Genomic DNA, 27,592 nt, shown 5'->3' with positions numbered 1-27,592 from the left:
CCAATTCCTACTGTATTGTTGAATATGTAAAGCACACGTGCTTGGGCTTTAATTCATTAGATGTTGATGGCTATTTTGATTGTTGGTGATAATAGTAGCTGCATGATGCTCAGCCCTTTGTGACTGCTTCCCTTGCTTATATCCTATCTTTCCTATCACAAAAGTTTCTTGGTAACATGGAGTTTATCTTTTAACCTTAATGAGATATACAATATTGTGCACACAATAAACATTCTGTTAGCACTATTTGGTGACACAGATTAGATTCACAGCTGAGGTACATTGAGAAAAGACTGTTAGTATAAATCCATCAAAATTAACAAGCTGTTCACAAGGGCAATGTGGTAAGTACATGAAAGCCCTGGGAATAGCAGAGACCCATGGAAATCTACCTGTGAAACCTAAACTAAAATGTTACATCTATAGAATCAAGAAGACTTATATAATGGATTTTCTCTATTTTTTTCTTGCTAAATATCTCTAGTCCCTGAGGAGTGGTATGAACAGTTTGGAGTCAAAATATCCTAATTAGATTCCAGGCTCCTCATCTCCAAATATATGTATATATCTGGCCCTCAGATTTCTGTGAGTTTCTGTGAGGCTTAAATAAGATAAGGTATATGTAAGAACTGACACACAATAGAAGCTCATTTCAGTTTGTTCTAAATCTGTGCTCTTGACATCAATACAAATCTCATGAAGAAAACAAAACAAGATTGTATTGCATGTTAAGCTTCTATCTGTCTTGAAAGTGGAAAGCATTGTGTTATGTTTTCTATTTATATAGCAGATGGATGATATAGGTTCAATGAGGACTTTGCTTCACAGAGTCAACATATGTACTTCACTTAAACTAGATCTGTTAATAAGGACTTGTATAAAAAATAAATAGTGCTGGTAAATGAATGTATTGAATCTCCTCTCTTTATCTCAGATTAATAAAACCACTTTTAAACTTCGACTCACTAAAGTAGGTACACTACAGATAATTCAGAGGACAGTTTAGGTCTGTATTATGTGGGGAGCCTCATTGTAGTAACAAAGATCCCCCCATATCCAGTTTCTTCATATAGTAAATGTGCATTTCTTCTTCATGCAGGAATCCTGCATCAGAGTGCCCAGTCGGCTGATGCTTATGGACACCTCTTATTCAACTGGCAACTCTCAGGCCCTAGACTCTGTCCATTTTGGGGTTCTGTCCTCTTCTATGTCCTGGGCATCCTCTCTGTTCACCTGCCAAATGGAAAAGTAGAGGATGTGGGGTCTTGTGTGGAAGTTTATGGCAAGAATATTAGCAGCATAAGTCATTTCTGCCTCTATTCTCTCGGTCAAAATTCAGTCGCATGCCCTACCTAATTGCAAGAGAAGACAGGAAATGCCAACTAGTTGAGCATCTAGGAATAGAAAGTGGGATTTGGTAAAAAAAAAAATTTTCTGCCACACGATCATAACATGTAACATTCATTCTAAACTTTAAAACTGCAGTCATTGTAAACAGAAATAAGATTCTTTTTGTTTATCCTGCTCTTTTTGTTTGTTTCTTTTGCCTTACTGGATTTTCTTCTTTCAGGTAATGATTGATGAATCCCTTTCATCCGATGACCCAGATTCATATGTGACATTGACGGTTGTCCGGTCCCCAGGAGGAAAAGGAACCGTACGACTTCAGTGGACCATAGATGAGAAGGCTAAACATGACCTTAGTCCTTTGAATGGGACCCTTCATTTTGATGAGGTATAGTCAGCATTAGGACTCGTGTGTTTTTTCCCTAATTTGTCTTTGAGTTTCTTTTTCCTTTTTATTGTAAATTCAGGGAGCACATGTGCAGGTTTGTTACATGGGTATATTGCATAATGCTGGGTTTTGGGCTTCTGGTGAGCCCATAACCTAAATAGTGAATATAGTACCCAGTAGGTAGTTTTTCAGCCCACACCCCATTCCCACCCTCCCACCTCAAATAGTCCCCAGTGTCTGCTGTTTCCATCTTTATGTCCATGTATATTCATTGTCTAGTTCCTACTTATAAGTGAGAACACATGGTATTTGATTTCCTGTTTCTGCATTAATTCATTTAGGATAATGGCTCCTAATTGCATCTATGTTGCTTTAAAGGACATGATTTAATTATTTTATATGACTGTGTAGTACTTCATGGTGTATATCTACCACATTTTCTTTATCCAGTTCACTGTTGATGGACACTAAAGTTGATTCCATACCTTTGCTATTGTGAATAGGTTGACAGATATCTGATGTTGAGTGGAAGCACCTGCCCTGGTGTGGGGTGCAGGCAGGGAAGGATGGTAAGAAGCGATCATGTTGGAATGTGTTGGGGTCTCTTGGGGAGTGGTAAGGGGGTACACCAGCTTCTAGTCCTGAGCCAGCAGGAATGAAGTTTGCTTCCCTCTCGTGCCCCTGTTTCAGGACTCATGACTTTCAATTCATATAGACTGTCCTTTGGCTCCGCAGTGCAGCTGCAGGCCACAGATGTGCCCCTCTAGGAGCTGCTACCAAAATGGGTTCAGGGCAGGCCTCTTCCCCTGCTCCAGGGCAAGCAACTTCACAACTTGTCTGTCCTCCATTGCTGGGACACTGTTGCTCTGTGTAAGGAGGGGGAGTTGGGCCCTGTTCTTCCTGTAAGCCCAAGTGGCACAGGCTCACTTTGAGCAGGGATAGAGTCACTGAAAAAAAGCACACAAAAAAGCTTTCTTTGTATGCATGCATTAACTCCCAGTGGGAAGAACCACAGCTGTGTCTGCAACAGTCTAGAGTGGGAGATGACCACCTCTCTACCACTGTCCCTAGGCGTTGGTGCTGCCCTTTTCAGTGACTGGCCCTATGCCTGCATTTCCTTTGTCCCAAGGAACTTTGGTGGGCTGTGCTCCCCCTCCCTAATGGGCAGCCTGTATTGTTTATCTTAGATCTCCAGAAGTCCTTTGGCTCCCTGGCACCCACCCGTCCTCCGTGCTTCCCAACGTCAGAGCCAGTTGTGGGGTGTATTTGCAGGAGATCTGGTGGTGCAGGGACTCTAGAGCAGAGAGGTCTCAGGCAGGGCAGTGGCACTACAGGTACACAACCACTATGGCACCCTCCATCTCATTTTGGGTCTGAGGGGAACATAGACATGCCTGCACAAGCTAGCAACCCGGTTCTCTGTCCCTGGGAAGTTCCTGAATAGCCACTTACAGCATTGTCTTGTGTCATGAGCACAGAGTGGCTCCTGAGAAGCTTGACAGTCAGGAGATTGTCAGAGGAGTGAGGAGAGGAGAGAAGCACTCCCACCTACTTTCCATGGGGTTCCGAGCTCCTTGGGGTCAATCTCTGCGGACTCTTGCTGCTTCCGTTTTCTACACCCCAGCTTCTTCCCACTGGCCCTCTGACAGATCCTGGCTCTCTTCCACCGGTTTTCTGTTCAGAACTTGTCCTTTCACCAGTAACTTTGGTCATCTTCCTGAGGAGAACTGGCACCTGATGTCCCTAGAGAGTCATTTGCTAGAGGCAGTGGGCGCTGTGCTGTCGCTGCTGAGGGGAATGGTGACTGTAGTCACCCTGTGTGGCCACACCTCGCGAACTGTCTTTGATTTTCTTTTGCATAGTATTACTTGTGAATGCATGCTATAATATTTACTATGGAATTTTTTTGGAAATCTATATGCATGATGGGGGGGAGAAATCACACACAACACACACACACACACAGAGAAACTCTAGATATCTGAAATCAAATTCTTTTTTTTGAAGTTTTTATTGATACATAATTGATATACATATTTTCAGAGTACATGTGATAAATTGATACATTCATATAATCAAATCAGAGTATTTGAGATATCCATCACCTTAAGTATTTTTTCTTTATGCTAGGAACAGTCTAATTATTCTGCAGCTGTTTTGAAATGTACAATAGATTATTATTACCTATATCAAAAAAAATTTTTTTTTTTTGGAGACAGGGTCTTGTTCTGTCACCCAGGCAGTAATGCAGTGATGCGATCATAGCTCGTTGAAGCTTCAGCCTCCCGGCTCAAGCAATCTTTCTACCTTAGCCTCATGAGTAACTGGGACTATAGGCTTGTGCCACCATGCCCAGCTATTTTTAAAATTTTTAAATTTATTTTTTTATGTTTTATTTATTTTTTTTGAGACGGAGTCTCACTCTGTCATTATGGCTGGAGTGCAGTGGCACGATCTCCACTCACTGCAAGCTCCACCTCCCAGGTTTATGCCATTCTCCTGCCTCAGCCTCCTGAGTAGCTGGGACTACAGGCACCCGCCACCACGCCTGGCTAATTTTTTGTATTTTTTAGTAGAGACGAGGTCTCACCGTGTTAGCCAGGATGGTCACGATCTCCTGACCTCGTGATCCACCTGCCTTGGCCTCCCAAAGTGCTGGGATTACAGACGTGAGTCACTGTGCCTTATCTATAGTCAAATTTTAAATTCAGACTCTGCCCCCATTTTACCATCAAAACTACCCCTCTCTCACATTTTTCCTCTCCTGATTGAAGGCAAAGCCAATCAACCACACTGGATGTCTGGGTGTCATTCCCAGCTGCACCCTTTCTGTAATTGTTACATGTATTTGATTACCAAGTCTAGTCAGTTTTCCCTTTAAGTGTGTTTTCTGACTATTCTGACTGTGCAGAACTTCTATACTGACTCAAAATACTGATTGTGTAACATAATAAGACAATGTCAAACTTACAAAAACTCATAGGTTGTAACATCCATGTACACTTTGAAAAGAAATTAAGGAAGTATTTCAGCCAATCAAAAAAACTGAAACACAATAAGTAGTTTGAGAATAGCAAGCATATTGCAGTCCATCTGTATGTGTCTCAGCCTCCCACACTGATAAGAAGTGAAGGTGCAAGGTCCTATCTACTTTGAAGTAGGAACATAATCTTTTGGCCCATACAGTTGGTTTCTGTAAGTTGTAAGAATGACTCCCCTTTTCAAAGTTTGGTCGGACATTTACAGATCTGTTTCTGTTTCTTTATGTCTTCATCAACATGAGCCTGAGAACCTTGGCTGGAGTATCAACCAACCCACCGTAGGATGTGATTTTTCTGGTTGCCTGTGTTCATTCAGTTTCTTCCTCCTCTTTCCATTCTTTGGCTAGTTTTAATAATCAAAAGAAGTGAGGAAGCAGCATATGGAGCCCAGTTAAGCTGAGCACAGAGTTTTTTGTTTTTGTTTTTTAAAATGAATAATTCCAACCTAACCACAGGACAGTGGTATTTACCAGTCAAACTCCTAAGTCTTTTTCTGGAAGAGAGGATGTGGAGGTGGAAGAGACAATCTGATTCTAAAATATACATGGAAATACAAAATGCCAAGAATAGCCAGCAGCTCGCAAAGAAGAATTTGGAGGGTGGCCCTACTTAGCCAGTGTGTCATATAATACACAGTTAAAGTAAATAAGACAGTGTGATATTTGCTCTGGGATGAACAAACAGGCCAAAGAGAAGAAACTAGTCCAGATTTGTCAGTCTTTTTATACTTTTTGCTTTTAGAATCATGTTTAAACAGTTTTCTTAATTTAAAATCTAAACAGCTTTCTTAAATTAATAAAGATGAAACCAGAAGGCAATTAGTTAAAAAACAAAAATACCAATAAAACCTGATTCATAAATTTAAAAAACTTAGAAAATAAGAATTGACAAGAAGGAAGTAATTTCTAAAAGAAAATATTGAAAATTGTAAGAGATTATATAAATATAGACAAATAAATTTTTAAAACCTATGTGAAATTGGCTCTAGCAGATATACAGCAGATATAGAAAGTCTAAACCTATGCACTTTTGAAAATGAATAGAGAATAAATATTACAAACATTAAAATATCTGTAGGGGGTTTTCCAAAGGAATTCCAACAAATATGCTTACATTGTCCATGTCTACATTTTTTTTTTCAGTCTAGTGACTCTTCTTCAGAGCCTGCAACATGAGATGGCACAGAAACAAATACCTTTTTGCCCTTCAGTATTGCAATATGTGATTAAGGAGGTCATCAGTGATGCTCTCTGGCAGTCTGTTTGCCATGCACCTGTTCTGCCATCATTTTTGAGGTGTGATTACCCTGATGGCATTAAATCTCAAGGCAGATGTTGCAAGTATATCATCCACTTACTTCTCAGATTCTGACAAATTATGACTCATGAAACATCTAGGTTGTGTGCCCTAGCCATGATCTGAAAACTTCTCACCTGAGGAGCATTTAGAATTTAGAAATTAGTTTCAAATGTCTATAAAGATTTTCCTCAGTAATGAGAAGCAATAATTTTCTGGTTACCAGATTCTTACTGCTATATACACTTCCCAGGTGATTAAAAAGGTTTTCTTGTTTTGAGCATAAAATCTACACTAAAATGGCAAATAGTCTGATCTTTTCCTCCAGCGAATAAGGTCATTCGTTTTTAGAGTACTGCATTAGGAGGGATGGTGTTGTTTCTAGATTCCACTCTCTCCATCTACTTGTTTAGTCATCTGCCTGGTATATTTCATGTACAACTGTGTAACGGCTCCATTGTTTTTGTATGTCTATGTCTGAATATGTGCAAAGATCTGTGTCTCCCACAGGTTCTAATTGGTTTTGAGGATGCCTTTCATCATCTCTCAGTTCTACTCATGGCTAGTGGTATCCACTGCATCAGTAATGCCTAGGTGGATCTCCATTCCCACAAATCGTTCTCGTAGCAACTTAGTATTCACATTGGCAATAGGGAAACCTAGTCTATAGAAGCTGTTGTACCTACTGTACATACCAGGTTGTACCAATACTTACTGTGTAAATATTTCCTGGACTTTCTCAAAATGTAACAGTGACTGTAGATTCACCATTGCCCATCTTACAGGGAAAGTCTCACAATAATTCTGTTCAATCCTACCTTGGTAACAGGGCAAAGTTCTTCTTTCCTATTTCTACTTTATGCAGGACAACTAAGCTCCATACTCAGTTTATAGAAACATACAACTCTCTGGAACTGATGAATGGTCCATAGGTGATAAGTCAGGGGGATATTGCACTTTACCTTCCTTGGGGAGAAAATTATGAAGTGGAGATTGGTGTCCAGATGCTTTTTAGGAAGTACTCTTGAGGTCAACACCTGTGTAAGTGGAAGAAGCAGGATTGGGCAGGGATGAAGGCAAACCATGAGGCAGTTGAAACTGACACTATAGTATACTACAATTTATTTTGAAATGGGACTGACCCTTCAGAGCTGTCTGAGTTAGAATGATGTTAAGTTTTATAATCTTGTGTTGAGCAGTCATTGTGTGTGGAGCATGCCAGGAAGAGCATTTGACCATGTGGGAAGGGGTTGTCTTCAGATGAGGCAATTTGCAAAGGAGCCTGACACATGAGAGTTGTCTGCTGGAAATGCTTCCAGCAGACAGGATAATGAGTCCTTTCCAGGAGGGGAATCTTAGTGAACATCAACGCGTCCACCACAGAGATGCAGGGTAGGGCCACGTTCAAGAGAAGATTGTTCTGAAAAGTTCTCCCTCTCTTTCCCTTGGTCTTTTATGATATAACTTATTCTTTCACTGCCCACTTTGACTCTTTGCCTTCTACCCATTCCTGCTTCCTTCCTGCCCCATCCACTTTTGTTGGTCCCAAGAGTATTCCCTATTATGTCTTTCCTCTCTTGTCTTTCTCTTAGCAGAGTAACTTCTAGAAACTTTGTTAAGTATCACTGTAGGCTGGTAAAAATAAAATGGTCCTGGGAAGATAAGAGGAAAGGAAATATACAGAGAACAACTACGCCAATACTTTGAGAATCATGATGCTTATCATTTTTATCTCTACCTTTTCCTCCACATTCTAAAACAACTTTAATTTGTCCTATGCATCACTGATTAAATTTTCTGCAGTTTGAATTCTGCGTTTTATTGTTTCTCATGAACATTGTAGTTTTGCAATTGCATTTTTTCTTTGAGATTTTTATTATTAAATAGTATTAATCTCTTCACTTAAGCTTTTGTTTCTTCATATTTGCTTATTGTTAAGCTTTTGTTTCTTCATAGTTGCTTATTGTTATTTTTACAATATATGCATTTTAAAAAATTTTGTAAGGGCTTCTAGGAAAATATGTACTCCCTGCCTGAGACCTCATTAGATGTACTTATGAAAAATCCGTAATTCTGGGATGCAGTGCATCACTGTCATTCCTTTTACTCTCTACATATTATGAATTGGAAACTCAGAAGCGATATAAGGAGGAAAGAGCTGATAACAGTGGGAACACTAAAGCTCTGAGGTAGGTGGCAACCAGTTATTCTTGGTTAGCGTAGTCTCTGTGGCCTGGAGTTCAAAGAAGTCAGGAAATGGGTCTTACCCGCAGTATTAGTTTGTTCTCACACTGCTAATAAAGACATACTCAAGACTCAATAATTTATAAAGGAAAGGAGGTTTAATGGACTCACAGTTCCACATGACTGGAGAGGCCTCACAATTATGGCAGAAGATGAAGGAGGAGCAAAGGCATGTCTTACATGGTAGCGGGCAAGAGAGCATGTGTAGGGGAACTGCCCCTTATATAAAACCATCAGATCTTGTGAGACTTACTCATTATCATGAGAACTGCATTGGAAAAAACCCACCTCCACGATTCAACACCTCCCACCAGGTCCCTCCAATGACATGTGGGGATTATAGGAGCTACAATTCAAGATAAGATTTGGGTGGGGACACAGCCAAACCATAGCACCCCCTCTGTTGTTCTTCCTGTTATTTAGGTTCATGGCATGAAATGTGTATCCTGTGGTCTACTCCAAATTGATTCCTTCATTAGTGAAATTGTACCTATATTTTAGAAACATTTTAATCTTTAGTTTCTTTCTTTCTGTCAGTCTTGGCCCTTTATGGTGTTTACATGTGCGTTTGAAGAAGACATAATTCACTCAACCAGTCTCTGCCAGTTTAACTCAGAAGTCTCTTTCCTCCATCTTTGTTTAAATTTGCTATAAAAATATATGTGCTCATGGAAAAAAATAAAAATAAAAATAAACACCTCAATCCGTACACAAGGATGTAGAAAAACAAATAAAATTCTCCTGACTCCTTCTGAATCTTGCATTCCTACTCCTAGAGGTAACCGCTATTGACAGTTTTTTATATACCCTTTGAAAAATTTTCTATGCATATCCAAACATATGTATCTTATTCTTACACAAATGGAATTTTACACTGCAATCTGTTCAGTAGCTTGCTCTTTTTACTTTATAATCTATCTTAAACATTTATTTTTCATACTAGCCAAAATCCATTGCACTAAAAAAATTGGTTACATGTTTTTCATTGCATAGATTCCCCTTATTATTTGATACTATTGACATTTCTTCATGAGCACTGGTTTACTGTGGTGTTTATAGTTCTCTTACATTTTTTTCTGTCTTTCTGGGATTCATATTTCTTGTTTAGTATTTAATTCTGTCTAGTTCTCCTTTCCCGAATGTTTATATACTTTCGCAGACTTCTATCACCTATAATTTGTATTATTTTCCTCTCCTTTACTATCTTCACAATCTTGGTTCTCTTGAGATATGGGAAGTAGCCACTGAAAAGTAAAAAGGATATAGATTTTATAGCGAGCTAGACCTTAATCCAAATCTTCACTCTATTATTTAATGCCATGTGACTTTAGGAAAATTAATTTATCTCACATTTGGGTTCTTAGTTGCAAAATGGCGATAATAAGGCTTAATCTAAACAAAGGCTCTGAGCATTGCATGAAATAATATTTGTGAAGAAACTAACCAATTTACACACATTTAGAAAGTGTTTGATACAACAACTGTAATTTAGAAACATTTTAATGAAATAGCAGGCTGCTACCTCAACTTAATATCTACATCATAGGATAAAAACTAAACGCTTTAAATTTTTGAAGTTCAACACCTTTTCTACACCATAGGATAAAAAAATAAAGGTTTTAAATTTTGTAAAAATAGGAAGACTTTGTATTTCTATTTTCCTGAGATAGCCTATATGTAGTGCCATTTCTCAAACTATTGCTCTGCACTGCTCTTCAGCAGAACAGAAATAATTGTTCTGAATTTTAAAGAAAAAAAGGGATTCCAGGTTCACATGGATTTGGGAAAACCTTGATTGAACTAAGTAGGCTCTTTTTATGCAGGATTATTTTTAGATACTTTAATGTACTTAAGTCCATTTTGAATCTCTAATAGAAGAAATATTCTGAATTTATTCCTCTGTGAAACTTCCCCATCACCTTTTTATCCGAGAACATTTATTACTATCTTCTATAACCATTGGCTGGAATTTTCCACCTGTAGTCACCCTTTTCCCCCTCTTACTGGTTGTAGATTTCTTTGAGAAATGAAGAGCATATGGTATGAAGAGCTGCCTTACATATACAGTAGATAAGGTGGAGGGCAATATAAACATAAAATATAGTTGATTATCATGATTCACAGTAGCCAATCCTTATCATTCACAATCCCCCACTTGTGAATTTCCCTACTCACTAAGGTGTATTTGCAACCTTCAAAGTCGATACTCCTGGTGTTTTCATGGTCATTCAGGGACATACAGAAAGTGTTGGAGAATTTGATTCACCTGATTTGTACATTTACAGCCGAGGTTGAACAAGTCAACACATTGACTTTTTGTTTCAGCTCTCATGTTGCAAACAAATGTTCTTTTTACAGTCCATTTATTATCACTTTTTAAAATTTTTGTGCTTTCTGTTGGTGAGTTTACTGTTTAAATTTGCCCCCAAGTATAGTGCTGAAATATGGTGTTCCTAAGCACAAGAAGGCTGTGATGTACCCTAAGGAGAAAATATGTATATTAGATAAACTTTATTCAGGTGTGAGTCATAGTGCTTATTAAACATGAGAAATGTATTTGAATGATTCTAAGTTTTTGCTAATATGCACATGTCTGCAAATGACCACAAAAGTTCTCAATATTGATTTTGGAGTTACAAAATTGGATGAGTAAACAAATGTGCAAATAAGGAATCCAAGAATAGAGGAACCAACTGTATATAAAATCAGTAGCACCTTGGAGAAATTACTGTACATATAAATACGTATGTAAAGATGTTCATGGCAGTATTATTTGTAAGAGTAAATAGCCATTGTCAGATAAATCTTGCAAATAGTTTAAAGGCAAACAATGGAATCCCCACAGCAATGAAAATAATACATTGAGTCTGAGAGCGGTGGCTCACGCCTGTTATCCCAGCATTTTGGGACGCCAAGCCTGGTGAATCATTTGAGGTCAGGAGTTTGAGACCAGCCTGGCCAACATGGCAAAACCTCATCTTTACTAAAAACACAGAAATTAGCCGGGCATGGTAATGCACACCTATAGTCCCAGCTACTCGGGAGACTGAGGCAGAAGAATAGTTTGAACCTGGGAGGCGGACGTTGCAGTGAGCTGAGATCATACCACTGCACTCCAGCCTGGGTTACAGAGTGAGACCCTGTCTCAAAAAAAAAAAAAATACATTGAATCTACATATGAAAATATGGGTAACCTCAACAGTGTGCATTGAAGGAAAAATTAAGGAGACATAATGCATTTTAGAGTGAATAATAGGATGGGAAGAGTTTTGAAAAGGGACATTGAAATGGGCTGATAAAGGGGACAAAAAGAATAAATTATAATAAAAGACCATTTGTTGTCCAGTAGAAACAATGCTGCTGACAGAAGAACCAATTCAAACTATACACTTGAGATCCAAGAAAAAAAAGTAAGAAAAAATAAAATCATTAACATTCTTATGAATTACCAGTAATGAAAAACAATGTACTATGAGAAAGAAGTATAAAATACCTAGGAATAGATTCAGCAAGAAACAAGTGGAACTGATTAATAAATAAAGATAAAAACAAAATCTTAAAGGTGAAGGTAAAAGAAAACTGAAACATGCATATAAAATACCAAGTTCCTGGATAGAAAAACTACATTTTCATATGAATTAGGCCCTTTACTGCTACCTTTAGATACTTTTGTTAGCTGGAAGGTGCCATTACTAATTTAACATCAGCAAAATATACTATGAGTTGGATATCCAGTGATGATGAACAACGGCTGACATCTCAGGACTGTCGGTTGTCCCTACAACTGTAATCTAATGTCATTCACACTTTTTTTCCTCCTTTGAATGGAGCTGTTTCTTATAAATATTAAGTCTGTGGCCTTTGTTTACATAATTGTGTGATCATTTAGCTTTCTTTAAAGATTGGATTTTCAACGGTTAAAATTTTTCAGTAAATTTAATGGTTGTATTCTTTTCCCATTTTCCCCATAAAGAACCCAAATGGAATTTGTATTCAGAACTGATTTTCGTGGAGTAATTCTTTCTAGGTGCAACTTATAATTCTAGTGACAAAAAAGACACCCTTAAAAGTGATTATGGACATAAACATTATTCTGCTAATGACAACATTCAAACTTTGGCTTTGGTTAATCTGGAAAATGCACTGTTTCTGTCATTGGATGTAGACTGAGTCCCAGAAGACCATTGTGTTGCACACACTTCAAGACACAGTGTTGGAGGAGGACAGGCGTTTCACCATTCAGCTGATATCAATTGATGAGGCAGAAATATCTCCAGTAAAAGGTAAGAGAAATTCACATTTTTGGAAATTAAAAAGTAAGTTCTCAGAAAAAAATGTAATAAAATAACCCATAGTTACAAAAATGGGCAGTGTTAGGTTTTATAATTCCTAAAACATAAAGATACCATTTTCCACATGTATTAAAGGTTAAGAATGTTTTAAATTAAAATTACAATACCCAATCTTGGTAAGATCATAGGTCAAAGATTTCATACTGCTTAGTTGTGTAATTTTTTTTTTAATGAAGATGTTTATTGTAGCAGTGTTTATAAAATGTAAAATAAAATATGTCAGCTTCCTAAGTGGTCCAATAGTAGGAGACTAGTTAAATGTGTTAGAATACTATGCAGCCATTCAACATGATGTAACAGGAAAAACTGTTAATTACATTAAAAAATAAGAACACATAACTACATGGATAACAGTCACATTAAGAAAACAGATTTTACAACAACATGCTAAATGTAATCTGTTTTGTCATGTGCATGTCTTACATGAGGTTGGAATTATTGATTTGAAATGTTAATAGTGGTTTTTGATTACCTGTATTTTTAAAACATATTTACAATTATCACACATTATCTTTGTAATAAAACATTATTTTTAAACGGTTCATATTATGTTTAGCATTATAGCCTATGTACATCTATTTTCATCTGAAAGTAGTTACTCAGATATTTTGACATTTCAGAAACAGGCATTTTAATTCTCATTTGCCTCCAGTTGATATGATGATTTGTTTCTTGGATCCATAGAGAAAAAATTAATGATTCTAAAATGGTTTTATTGTGCTATAAACAATAATAACCAACCATAAAAAACTGGTTCAGAAACTTTTAGCATGAAAATTTGGTGATTGTTACATTTCTTTTTTGCCATCAAGAACTCCATTCTATGCAAGGGTCTGTGGCTAAAAGCAGATTTCATGTCCAAGGAAATTTTTAGAATTGTAGAGTATCTATCACTATATATACTTAGGGTAGTTATTCTTTCTGCATTTTTGTTTAGGATATTTTCCAACAAGGGAATCATATCATTGCACCATATTCTTTTATAAGTCTTTAGTTAGCTTTAGTTAACTCTTTCATAGGTCTTTAGTTATCCATATCATGTTAAAATGACAGATGTCACATCGGCTAATTAAACATAGAAGAATATATCATTGGATCAGGATAAATCATTTACCATACTAAAAAATATTTTTTGAGGCAAGATCTTGCTCTGTCACTCAGGCTGGAGTTCAGTGGTGTGATCACAGATTCCTGCAGCCTTGAATTCCCAGGCTCAAACAAACCTCCCACCTCAGCCTCCTGAGTAGCTAGGACTACAGGCATGTGCCACTATGCCCAGCTAATTTATTTTTATATTTGCAGGGATGGAGTCTCCCTATGTTGCCCAGGTTGGTTTTGAACTCCTGGGCTCATGGGATCCTCCCACCTCAGCCTCCCAAAGTGTTGGGATTACAGGTATGATCCACTGCACCTAATTCTTAATATATTTCTGTCTGACTGTGACACTTGCTGTGACAAGCCACTGTTGATTCCATTAATCCATTTTCAAGCCAAATGAGAGTATAATGATCTAGCTCTTTGTGTCATGAACCCCTAATGTGTGTTTCTGGAAACAATTTTCTTTAAGTTTCTGCTAAGTTATATGGATACTCAAATACTTGATACAGTTTTTTATTTCATCTTAGTAGAAATATTTGACACAGGTTTATAAATGCTTACAGTCAAATGATAGAGTCAGAAAATTAAAAATGAAAAAGTGCCCCCAAGAAGTCTTGCTTTTGCCACATAGCCAGTTGACATAGCTGTGTAGCCAATTGCAGTGAGCTGCAAAATGGTTACTATAGAAGCAAATTAATGCCAATGGTAGAGGAGCCCTTGCTTTTCATGAGAGTGATAGGGAAATTACTGCCAATTTTCTTTCTGCCCCTTTCATTAAAATGTAATCTTGGGCAAGTGATTTGCATCCATGTCTTCAAGACCTCATTGTGCTTCAGTGTCATCACAGGTAAAATGAGGATTTTAATATCTAACTTACATGAGAGTCATGAGAATGAACTAGATTCCTGTGTGTAAAGTGCTTAGAAAGTTGCCAGGCATATACTAAGTGCTTGTGTGCATCTGCTACAAAGCGGTCTATATCATCTTGAATTTAGGTAGTGCATCAATAATTATTCGGGGTGATAAGCGAGCATCAGGAGAAGTTGGGATAGCTCTGTCATCTAGGCACATCCTCATCGGGGAACCCTCAGCAAAATATAATGGTACCGCTATTATCAGGTAAGGACTTCATGATTTTTCTTTGCCTATGTGGAGGTTACAAAGTTTTATTTAAATAATTAGTCTTAAATACATCATTCTCAATACATACATAGTCTTCAAGCATTAACATCCTATATACTGTTAACATGCTGTGGAGAGGAGAACAAATTTTGGGCAGAAATTGAAGTAATATCCTGACCTATCTTGATGTTAGATCATGAGAAGGTTTCTGACTCTTGAGTGATTTGCACAAATTACACCAAGGAAAACACATGGAGTTCAGATCAGAAAATCTATGCTTTCACCTCTGTTCTGTTACTAAACATGTGATATAAAGGAGTTACTTCATCTCTGCAAGCTTGTGTGTCTTAGCTACAAAATCATTCCTTAGAAAATCATAAGGGCCAAACATTTTGCTTCCAAGTGTTCTAAAATCGGTCTGTATTAGTCTGTTCTCACACTGCTATAAAGAGCTGCTTGAGACTGAATAATTTACGAAGAAAAGAGGTTTAATTGGTTCAAGGTTCTGCAGGCTGTACAGAAAGCATGACTGGTGAGGCCTCAGGAAACTTAAAATCATGGCAGAAGGCAAAAGGAGAGCTGACACGTCCTACCTGGCTGGAGCAGGAGGAAGGGGTGGAGGGGTGCTACTTACTTTTCAACAACCAGATCTCGTGATAACTTGATCACGAAAACAACAAGGAGGAATTCCGTCCCCATGATTCAGTCACCTCCCACCAGGCCCCACCTCCAACATTTGAGGTCACACTTCAGCATAAGATTTATGTAGGGACACAGAGCCAAACTGTATCAGGGCCTATCATATAACTAAATTAGTATGATCATAGGCTAGTTTGTTTCTCGTAAATTTTCTTATAAGGGATGGGAAGCAACTATCAATGGCATAGCTGAGTTTGACTTTATACTTTATCCTCATGGTAGTTATCCAGAAGTAAGGCTATCCCTTCCCATCAGCATGCCCTTATGTGAAGGGTCTTCCAGTCTTTAGATAACTTAAGACTTTTCATATTTTGTACCTTTCGTGTTAAGTGAAAAGCCTATAAATATTAATACTTTTTTATTTCTTTAAACCTTCTGCTTTTAGTGATAAATTTTTGCCTGTATTCCTGTCAAGATAGATTTACACTAGCTTAATACTTTGGATGTTACTGTCTTGGAACTTTAAGACTTTCTTTGGTTTATAGTTGGTAGATGAGGTTATGTAAAAGGGAACTGTTACTGAAATGGATGAAAATTTATTATTGTTAAAAGAGAAAATGTTTAAGAAAAGTACCTTCAACTGAAATGTATTGGATATACATTTGTTTATTGTTGTAGCCTTGTTCGTGGCCCAGGAATTCTGGGGGCGGTCACAGTGTTCTGGAGGATATTCCCTCCTTCCATGGGGGAATTTGCTGAAACATCAGGAAAACTGACAATGCGAGATGGACAGTCTGCAGTCATTGTAGTAATACAGGTATCAAATTAGCTGGTTTCTGTTATGCCCTTTACTGTGTGTGCTGGTGTGTGTGCAGGTGTGAGCATGTGTGTGTGTGTATGTGGGTGGGGGGGTTAGAATTAGGGAATGGGGAGGAGGTAAATATTCCAGCATTTATGGTTGTTGGCATGCACATGCGTGTGTGTGTGTGGATGACAATGGGGACTAGAGAGAAGGTTAATATGACAGCATTTGTTGTTGTGGAGGCGCCTGTGTGTGGGGTTAAAAGTGGGAATGGGGAGGAGATTAATATTCCAAAATCTGTTATTATTTAGAGGTTAGGAGTTTTTCTTGAAATTTCACAGATTCTACTGTCGATGACTCTTTGTCTTTCTCTAGGCTTTGAACGATGACATTCCCGAGGAAAAAAGCTTCTATGAGTTTCAGCTCACTGCCATCAGTGAGGGAGGAGTTCTGAGTGAATCCAGCAGCACTGCCAACATCACGATGGTGGCCAGCGACTCTCCCTATGGCCGATTTGCCTTTTTACATGAGCAACTTCGAGTGTCAGAAGCACAGAGGGTATAGTATGAAATGCTTAAGACTTTAATATCATTTTTATTTTTACATATTAAAATGCTTTCTTAGCAAGATGGCTGAATAGGAACAGCTCCAGTCTCCAACTCCCAGCGCAAGCAACACAGAAGACCGGTGATTTCTGCATTTTCAACTGAGGTACTGGGTTCATCTCACTGGGGAGTGCCGGACGATCGGTGCTGGTCAGCTGCTGCAGCCCGACCAGCGAGAACTGAAGCAGGGCGAGGCATTGCCTCACCTGGGAAGCGCAAGGGGGAAGGGAATCCCTTTTCCTAGCCAGGGGAACTGAGACACACAACACCTGGAAAATCGGGTAACTCCCACCCCAATACTGCGCTTTAAGCAAACAGGCACACTAGGAGATCATATCCCACACCTGGCTGGGAGGGTCCCACACCCACGGAGCCTCCCTCATTGCTAGCACAGCAGTCTGTGATCTACCGGCAAGGCAGCAGCGAGGCTGGGGGAGGGGCGCCCGCCATTGCTGAGGCTTAAGTAGGTAAACAAAGCTGCTGGGAAGCTCGAACTGGGTGGAGCTCACAGCAGCTCAAGGAAACCTGCCTGTCTCTGTAGACTCCACCTCTGGGGACAGGGCACGGTAAACAATAACAAACGGAGCAGAAACCTCTGCAGACGCAAACCACTCGGTCTGACAGCTTTGAAGAGAGCAGTGGATCTCCCAACACGGAGGTTGAGATCTGGGAAGGGACAGACTCCCTGCTCAAGTGGGTCCCTGACCCCTGAGTAGCCTAACTGGGAGACATCCCCCACTAGGGGCAGTCTGACATCCCACACCTCACAGGGTGGAGTACACCCCTGAGAGGAAGCTTCCAAAGCAAGAATCAGACAGGTATACTCGCTGTTCAGAAATATTCTATCTTCTGCAGCCTCTGCTGCTGATACCCAGGCAAACAGGATCTGGAGTGGACCTCAAGCAATCTCCAACAGACCTACAACTGAGGGTCCTGACTGTTAGAAGGAAAACTATCAAACAGGAAGGACACCTACACCAAAACCCCATCAGTACATCACCATCATCAAAGACCAGAGGCAGATAAAACCACAAAGATGGGGAAAAAGCAGGGCAGAAAAGCTGGAAATTCAAAAAATAAGAGCGCATCTCCCCCGGCAAAGGAGCGCAGCTCATCGCCAGCAACAGATCAAAACTGGACGGAGAATGACTTTGACGAGATGAGAGAAGAAGGCTTCAGTCCATCAAATTTCTCAGAGCTAAAGGAGGAATTACATACCCAGCGCAAAGAAACTAAAAATCTTGAAAAAAAAGTGGAAGAATTGATGGCTAGAGTAATTAATGCAGAGAAGGTCATAAACGAAATGAAAGAGATGAAAACCATGACACGAGAAATACGTGACAAATGCACAAGCCTCAGTAACCGACTCGATCAACTGGAAGAAAGAGTATCAGCGATTGAGGATCAAATGAATGAAATGAAGCGAGAAGAGAAACCAAAAGAAAAAAGAAGAAAAAGAAATGAACAAAGCCTGCAAGAAGTATGGGATTATGTAAAAAGACCAAATCTATGTCTGATTGGGGTGCCTGAAAGTGAGGGGGAAAATGGAACCAAGTTGGAAAACACTCTTCAGGATATCATCCAGGAGAACTTCCCCAACCTAGTAGGGCAGGCCAACATTCAAATCCAGGAAATACAGAGAATGCCACAAAGATACTCCTCGAGAAGAGCAACTCCAAGACACATAATTGCCAGATTCACCAAAGTTGAAATGAAGGAAAAAATCTTAAGGGCAGCCAGAGAGAAAGGTCGGGTTTCTTACCCACAAAGGGAAGCCCATCAGACTAACAGCGGATCTCTCGGTAGAAACTCTCCAAGCCAGAAGAGAGTGGGGGCCAATATTCAACATTCTTAAAGAAAAGAATTTTAAACCCAGAATTTCATATCCAGCCAAACTAAGTTTCATAAGTGAAGGAGAAATAAAATCCTTTACAGATAAGCAAATGCTTAGAGATTTTGTCACCACTAGGCCTGCCTTACAAGAGACCCTGAAGGAAGCACTAAACATGGAAAGGAACAACCGGTACCAGCCATTGCAAAAACATGCCAAAATGTAAAGACCATCGAGGCTAGGAAGAAACTGCATCAACTAACGAGCAAAATAACCAGTTAATATCATAATGACAGGATCAAGTTCACACATAACAATCTTAACCTTAAATGTAAATGGACTAAATGGTCCAATTAAAAGACACAGACTGGCAAACTGGATAAAGAGTCAAGACCCATCAGTCTGCTGTATTCAGGAGACCCATCTCACACGCAGAGACATACATAGGCTCAAAATAAAGGGATGGAGGAAGATTTACCAAGCAAATGGAGAACAAAAAAAAGCAGGGGTTGCAATACTAGTCTCTGATAAAACAGACTTTAAACCATCAAAGATCAAAAGAGACAAAGAAGGCCATTACATAATGGTAAAGAGATCAATTCAACAGGAAGAGCTAACTATCCTAAATATATATGCACCCAATACAGGAGCACCCAGATTCATCAAGCAAGTCCTTAGAGACTTACAAAGAGACTTAGACTCCCATACAATAATAATGGGAGACTTCAACACTCCACTGTCAACATTAGACAGATCAACGAGACAGAAAGTTAACAAGGATATCCAGGAATTGAACTCATCTCTGCAGCAAGCAGACCTAATAGACATCTATAGAACTCTCCACCCCAAATCAACAGAATATACATTCTTCTCAGCACCACATCGTACTTACTCCAAAATTGACCACGTAATTGGAAGTAAAGCACTCCTCAGCAAATGTACAAGAACAGAAATTATAACAAACTGTCTGTCAGACCACAGTGCAATCAAACTAGAACTCAGGACTAAGAAACTCAATCAAAACCGCTCAACTACATGGAAACTGAACAACCTGCTCCTGAATGACTACTGGGTACATAACGAAATGAAGGCAGAAATAAAGATGTTCTTTGAAACCAATGAGAACAAAGATACAACATACCAGAACCTCTGGGACACATTTAAAGCAGTGTGTAGAGGGAAATTTATAGCACTAAATGCCCACAAGAGAAAGCAGGAAAGATCTAAAATTGACACTCTAACATCGCAATTAAAAGAACTAGAGAAGCAAGAGCAAACACATTAGAAAGCTAGCAGAAGGCAAGAAATAACTAAGATCAGAGCAGAACTGAAGGAGATACAGACACAAAAAACCCTCCAAAAAATCAATGAATCCAGGAGTTGGTTTTTTGTAAAGATCAACAAAATTGACAGACCACTAGCAAGACTAATAAAGAAGAAAAGAGAGAAGAATCAAATCGACGCAATTAAAAATGATAAAGGGGATATCACCACCGACCCCACAGAAATACAAACTACCATCAGAGAATACTATAAACACCTCTACGCAAATAAACTGGAAAATCTAGAAGAAATGGATAATTTCCTGGACACTTACACTCTTCCAAGACTAAACCAGGAAGAAGTTAAATCCCTGAATAGACCAATAGCAGGCTCTGAAATTGAGGCAATAATTAATAGCCTACCAACCAAAAAAAGTCCAGGACCAGATGGATTCACAGCTGAATTCTACCAGAGGTACAAGGAGGAGTTGGTACCATTCCTTCTGAAACTATTCCAATCAATAGAAAAAGAGGGAATCCTCCCTAACTCATTTTATGAGGCCAACATCATCCTGATACCAAAGCCTGGCAGAGACACAACAAAAAAAGAGAATTTTAGACCAATATCCCGAATGAACATCGATGCAAAAATCCTCAATAAAATACTGACAAACCGGATTCAGCAACACATCAAAAAGCTGATCCACCATGATCAAGTGGGCTTCATCCCTGGGATGCAAGGCTTGTTCAACATTCGCAAATCAATAAACATAATCCAGCATATAAACAGAACCAAAGACAAGAACCACATGATTATCTCAATAGATGCAGAAAAGGCTTTTGACAAAATTCAACAGCCCTTCATGCTAAAAACGCTCAATAAATTCGGTATTGATGGAACGTACCTCAAAATAATAAGAGCTATGTATGACAAACGCACAGCCAATATCATACTGAATGGGCAAAAACTGGAAAAATTCCCTTTGAAAACTGGCACAAGACAGGGATGCCCTCTCTCACCACTCCTATTCAACATAGTGTTGGAAGTTCTGGCTAGGGCAATTAGGCAAGAGAAAGAAATCAAGGGTTTTCAGTTAGGAAAAGAAGAAGTCAAATTGTCCCTGTTTGCAGATGACATGATTGTATATTTAGAAAACCCCATTGTCTCAGCCCAAAATCTCCTTAAGCTGATAAGCAACTTCAGCAAAGTCTCAGGATACAAAATTAATGTGCAAAAATCACAAGCATTCTTATACACCAGTAACAGACAAACAGAGAGCCAAATCAGGAATGAACTTCCATTCACAATTGCTTCAAAGAGAATAAAATACCTAGGAATCCAACTTACAAGGGATGTAAAGGACCTCTTCAAGGAGAACTACAAACCACTGCTCAGTGAAATCAAAGAGGACACAAACAAATGGAAGAACATACCATGCTCATGGATAGGAAGAATCAATATCGTGAAAATGGCCATACTGCCCAAGGTAATTTATAGATTCAATGCCATCCCCATCAAGCTACCAACGAGTTTCTTCACAGAATTGGAAAAAACTGCTTTAAAGTTCATATGGAACCAAAAAAGAGCCCGCATCTCCAAGACAATCCTAAGTCAAAAGAACAAAGCTGGAGGCATCACGCTACCTGACTTCAAACTATACTACAAGGCTACAGTAACCAAAACAGCATGGTACTGGTACCAAAACAGAGATATAGACCAATGGAACAGAACAGAGTCCTCAGAAATAATACCACACATCTACAGCCATCTGATCTTTGACAAACCTGAGAGAAACAAGAAATGGGGAAAGGATTCCCTATTTAATAAATGGTGCTGGGAAAATTGGCTAGCCATAAGTAGAAAGCTGAAACTGGATCCTTTCCTTACTCCTTATACGAAAATTAATTCAAGATGGATTAGAGACTTAAATGTTAGACCTAATACCATAAAAATCCTAGAGGAAAACCAAGGTAGTACCATTCAGGACACAGGCATGGGCAAAGACTTCATGTCTAAAACACCAAAAGCAACGGCAGCAAAAGCCAAAAATTGACAAATGGGATCTAATTAAACTAAAGAGCTTCTGCACAGCAAAAGAAACTACCATCAGAGTGAACAGGCAACCTACAGAATGGGAGAAAATTTTTGCAATCTACTCATCTGACAAAGGGCTAATATCCAAAACCTACAAAGAACTCAACAAATTTACAAGAAAAAAAACAAACAGCCCCATCAAAAAGTGGGCAAAGGATATGAACAGACATTTCTCAAAAGAAGACATTCATACAGCCAACAGACACATGAAAAAATGCTCATCATCACTGGCCATCAGAGAAATGCAAATCAAAACCACAATGAGATACCATCTCACACCAGTTAGAATGGCGATCATTAAAAAGTCAGGAAACAACAGGTGCTGGAGAGGATGTGGAGAAATAGGAACACTTTTACACTGTTGGTGGGATTGTAAACTAGTTCAACCATTATGGAAAACAGTATGGCGATTCCTCAAGGATCTAGAACTAGATGTACCATATGACCCAGCCATCCCATTACTGGGTATATACCCAAAGGATTATACATTATGCTGCTATAAAGACACATGCACACGTATGTTTATTGCAGCACTATTCACAATAGCAAGACTTGGAATCAACCCAAATGTCCATCAGTGACAGATTGGATTAAGAAAATGTGGCACATATACACCATGGAATACTATGCAGCCATCAAAAAGGATGAGTTTGTGTCCTTTGTAGGGACATGGATGCAGCTGGAAACCATCATTCTTAGCAAACTATCACAAGAACAGAAAACCAAACACCGCATGTTCTCACTCATAGGTGGGAACTGAACAATGAGATCACTTGGACTCAGGAAGGGGAACATCACACACTGGGGCCTATCATGGGGAAGGGGGAGGGGGGAGGGATTGCATTGGGAGTTATACCTGATGTAAATGACGAGTTGATGGGTGCAGCACACCAACATGGCACAAGTATGCATATGTAACAAACCTGCACGTTATGCACATGTACCCTACAACTTGAAGTATAATAATAATAAGTAAATTTAAAAAAATAAAAAAATAAATAAAAATAAAATGCTTTCTTGTTTCTATTCCAAACTTTTCACAAACTGATTAATTTGCTCCAAACATCATTATTTTAGCATATAATGTATATAATTTTACAACCTTATATTCAATTTTAACACAATCCTGGTAAATAGAACCTTTAGTTAGAGATAGTATTGTCTGGTATATTAAACATCCAAATCAAATAAGAAAATGCTTTTTGCATAGGTTAACATCACAATTATCCGTTCCGGTGGAGCTTTTGGCCGCGTGCGACTCTGGTACGAGTGGATGAGCGGGACAGCGGAAGCAGGCTTGGATTTTGTTCCTGCCGCTGGGGATCTCCTCTTTGAAGCAGGGGAGATGAGGAAAAGTCTGCAAGTTGAAATCCTTGATGATGACCATCCTGAAGGCCCAGAGGAATTTTCTCTAACAATTACAAAGGTGGAACTCCAGGGAAGGTAAAGTAGAAAGGAAATTAGGAAAAAGAAAGCAAAAAGCAGAGAGAGAGAAAGTTCTATGGTGTAGAGATTGATACTGAGGTCTAAAGCAGTTCTTTCCCTACTGTTTCTCAGATTTGTGTTACATTAGAACAGGTCATAGAAGGGAAATTACGGCAATGACTGCTTTTTTTTTTTTTTTTTTAATTTTCTCAAATATAACTTCCCTCTGAAAGTTGAAAGTATGTGTTTCTATTGTGTGGACTCATTCTGGGTGGCCAGGAAGTTGAATATGATATGGGCTTCTAATTGGTGAAGAAACAGCCTAACAGCTCTCTAAATCAGAGGTCAACTGGTGTGGCTGAATTTGCTGCTTTTGATTTCCATACTTGTGAAAGGGCTAGAGGGAGGGATTTCTTTCCTTGGTGCATCTGAAGGCTGGATTGTTTTCTCTGTGGGTGAATGACATAGATGCCCCATAGTTTTAAAGTGGGGAAAATTTTGAGTGAAAGCTAGTTGGCCATTAATGTGCACCATGTTTTCAAGGAAGATCATGAATTAACCATAATGAGTCTCTTTTATTCCCTGATTTAGTGGGGCAGATTTGATGAGGTGGAAAAACATCTTTAGCATGTTTAAATACTCACAGGTTCTGCGGCGCACAGGTTGAGAGAGACCTACCAGCACCTCTGTCCGGATAGCAGATAGGTGGGCCCTTCAACTAGAATAATGCCTGCGTTTAGAAGAATCACAAAGACATTTTTCTTGTGCATGAAAATATTTTTGCATTTGTAATGTGACTATCATGCTTTAAAAACTTTTTTAAACTAAAATATGTCACTCAGTGACTTAAGTGTATATCATCCCATCTGGGAAAAAAATATATTGTGGGCTCACATACCCTTCAAATTTTAAATTTCCCAAAAATGCTTCTGTGCCTGGCAATGAGAGTGAATTTGTATTCCTAGTAAATATAGTAAAAAGTTTGAGCTGATCACTATTTTAATTAAATAAATGCAATTTGGTAAAAGCTCATTTAGTGTGAGATCATATTTGTGTTATTAACCAGCTAGAGCTTGAGGATTTTGTCTTCTTTGCTACTGTTTTTTTAAAAAGCAGTTTCTATGTAAGTTTAATTCTGGGGAAACAAGTTTTGCCTTCTAGATAAATTTCTAGGTTTTCTTTGATCTCAAAAGGTAAGTAGTACAACTAGCTAATCTACAGCCCATCTCAGACTACTGATAACAGTTACTCATCATTTAATAGTCCAAACCTCAATTTTCTGATTTTGCCTTATATTTGATTCACCAACTAAACCTTTCAACACTAGGTAGCATATAAATACCAGAATAGAATTTGGGAATTGAATGAAGGACTAAAATGGTTTATTGCCATTTTTTAGCATCAGGAATTAAAGTCATATTTTGAAGCCCTGGAAGTCGATGCTTTGATGGGAATAATATTAATCTAAAAAAAAAAAACTTCTTTTGCAGAAGTATCATTACAGAAGTAAACTACCATCTATATAAAGATAGAGGAATTGGTTATGATTGGTTTCTGTAGAAATTGAAATACTTTTCTTTCTTATTTTTCTTTCTCCTTCCTTCCTTCCTTCCTTCCTTCCTTCCTTCCTTCCTTCCTTCCTTCCTTCCTTCCTTCCTTCCTTCCTTCCTTCCTTCCTTCCTTCCTTCCTTCCCCTCTCTCTCTCCTTCTCCTCCTTCTCCTCCTTCTCCTCTCTTCTCTTCTCTTCTCTTCTCTTCTCTTCTCTTCTCTTCTCTTCTCTTCTCTTCTCTTCTCTCTCTTCTCTCTTCTCTTTTCTTTTCTTTCCACAGTCTTGCTGTGTCACCCAGGACAGAGTGCAGTGGCATAATCATAGTTCACTGCAACTTTGAATGCCTGGAATAAAGGGATCCTCTCACCTGAGACTTCTAAACAGTTATGACTGCAGACATGTGCCATCATGTCTGGCTAATTTTTTAAGATTAGTTTTTTTTTTGTTTTGTTTTGTTTTTTTTTTTTTTTTTTGAGACGGAGTCTCGCTCTGTCGCCCAGCCCAGGCTGGAGTGCAGTGGCGCAATCTCGGCTCACTGCAAGCTCCGCCTCCCGGGTTCACGCTATTCTCCTGCCTCAGCCTCCCGAGTAGCTGGGACTACAGGCACCCACAACCGCGCCCGGCTAATTTTTTGTAATTTTTAGTAGAGACGGGGTTTCACCGTGGTCTCGATCTCCTGACCTTGTGATCCGCCCGCCTCGGCCTCCCAAAGTGCTGGGATTACAGGCGTGAGCCACCGCGCCCGGCCAAGATTAGTTTTAAGTAGAGATAAGGTCTCACTATGTTGCCCAGGCTGGTATTGAGAGATATTTTTTTCAATCTTGATGTTTTCGTTTGAAATTTAATTAGTGTCATGACACTCACTGTTTCTTTAAATAAATCATCTTAACCTAACACTATAAATCTCAAGGCCTCCTGCTTACCTATCTCTGAGTGCACTAGGTCTATTACTGCACCTGTATTCAGCCATGATTCCCAAAGGTTCATTTTACGACAGCATCTTTACGATTTTCTCACAGTTTATTATCTTCCCATTGCCCACGTTTAGTAACTTTGTATTAGTTTTGGCTTCGTATAGGCACCAATAATTGAGAGCAGTACAGAAATCTGTTTCAAAGTATCATTTCAGAAAAAAAAAAGAGTATTTTAGTGTTGAAGATCTTTAAAAGTATTGCAGTTCTTTATAGAACTAAGTTGTAAGAGCTAAGAGGACCTTTTAATTCATGCTATGCAATTATGTATTTTTTGTTTTGTTGTATTTTATTTTATTCTAATTCGTATGACTTTGGAAGAGGGTATGATTTTACCATCCAAGAAAATGGACTTCAGATAGATCAACCTCCTGAAATAGGAAACATCTCCATTGTTCGAATCATGATAATGAAAAATGATAACGCAGAAGGCATCATTGAATTTGACCCGAAGTATACTGCCTTCGAAGGTAGGTTCAGTTAGCTAGCTTGTAAGTAAGTTTACCACCACTTTCCAAATTACATTAGTTTGAATTTCAGTGTGTACATTTTTTTTAGTTTGCTGTGGGTGTGTGTGTGTTTACACATATGCACTTTTATACTTATTTACTTATTTGAAGTACATTTTCAGTTACCTTTGGGTGGTCTTGAACTTTGCTGTGCATGGCAATGTTAGGAACAAGGCTATCTAGAAAAACTGTATTTAACATTAGGATTATTAAAATGTTTCTGTTTCAAACATTTTAATGAAAGCCTTTGTAATTTGTGCATATTTAATTTCGTATATGACTAGAAATCAGTGAATCTTCACTTCCTAATTAATAATCATCTTTGAAATGAACATTTTACTGGCCTAGAGATGCAGGTAGTATCTGAATCCTTGATCTTGCTTTCTCGAAACAGTCCCCAATAACAGGTTGCCTGATATTCCCAATCCTTCTCCTCTTGTAGAAGCACAATACAGAATATATGGTTATATTCCTTCCCAGGTAGGAAGAGATGGCTGCCTTTCTAGGAAATGATTTTATTAAAATACAGAATACGAATATGACTTTAAAAATAAATATCTTATTGCTGCAATTAACCTGATTGGCTTCATTGCCTCTACCAAAATTCTTTGGTTATCTAGCCATTTTTAAAGTTCATAAAAAATTGCCTTAGAGGCTGGGCGCGGCGGCTCAAGCCTGTAATCCCAGCACTTTGGGAGGCCGAGACGGGCGGATCACGAGGTCATGAGATCGAGACCATCCTGGCTAACACGGTGAAAACCCGTCTCTACTAAAAAATACAAAAAACTAGCTGGGCGAGGTGGTGGGTGCCTGAAGTCCCAGCTACTTGGGAGGCTGAGGCAGGAGAATGGCATAAACCTAGGAGACGGAGCTTGCAGTGAGCTGAGATCTGGCCACTGCACTCCAGCCTGGGCAACAGAGCGAGACTCCGTCTCAAAAAAAAAAAAAAAAAATTACCTTAGGCATTGGTTTATAATGACTTTATGGGTAAGTCATGGAATGCATCACTATTTGTG

At 38.8% G+C, this 27,592-nt stretch overlaps 1 protein-coding gene across 5 annotated transcripts in view; it reads left to right on the top strand.

Moving 5' to 3' along the window:
- Positions 1–27,592, top strand: part of ADGRV1 (adhesion G protein-coupled receptor V1) — a 593,679-nt gene that overhangs the window by 192,255 nt on the left and 373,832 nt on the right. For all 5 annotated transcript variants that reach the window (XM_050795448.1, XM_050795446.1, XM_050795449.1 and 2 more), the window contains 7 exons: positions 1,571–1,735; positions 12,482–12,599; positions 14,762–14,885; positions 16,206–16,344; positions 16,705–16,887; positions 23,333–23,565; positions 26,389–26,537. In XM_050795448.1, the coding sequence (XP_050651405.1) occupies positions 1,571–1,735; positions 12,482–12,599; positions 14,762–14,885; positions 16,206–16,344; positions 16,705–16,887; positions 23,333–23,565; positions 26,389–26,537 (1,111 nt within the window). The remainder of the gene's footprint in view (positions 1–1,570; positions 1,736–12,481; positions 12,600–14,761; positions 14,886–16,205; positions 16,345–16,704; positions 16,888–23,332; positions 23,566–26,388; positions 26,538–27,592) is intronic.

This window comes from Macaca thibetana, chromosome 6 (genome assembly GCF_024542745.1).
Source record: "Macaca thibetana thibetana isolate TM-01 chromosome 6, ASM2454274v1, whole genome shotgun sequence".
Lineage (NCBI taxonomy): Eukaryota > Metazoa > Chordata > Mammalia > Primates > Cercopithecidae > Macaca > Macaca thibetana.
The sequence above is the reverse complement of the archived record's forward strand: the minus strand, read 5'-3'. Positions and strand labels throughout refer to the sequence as shown.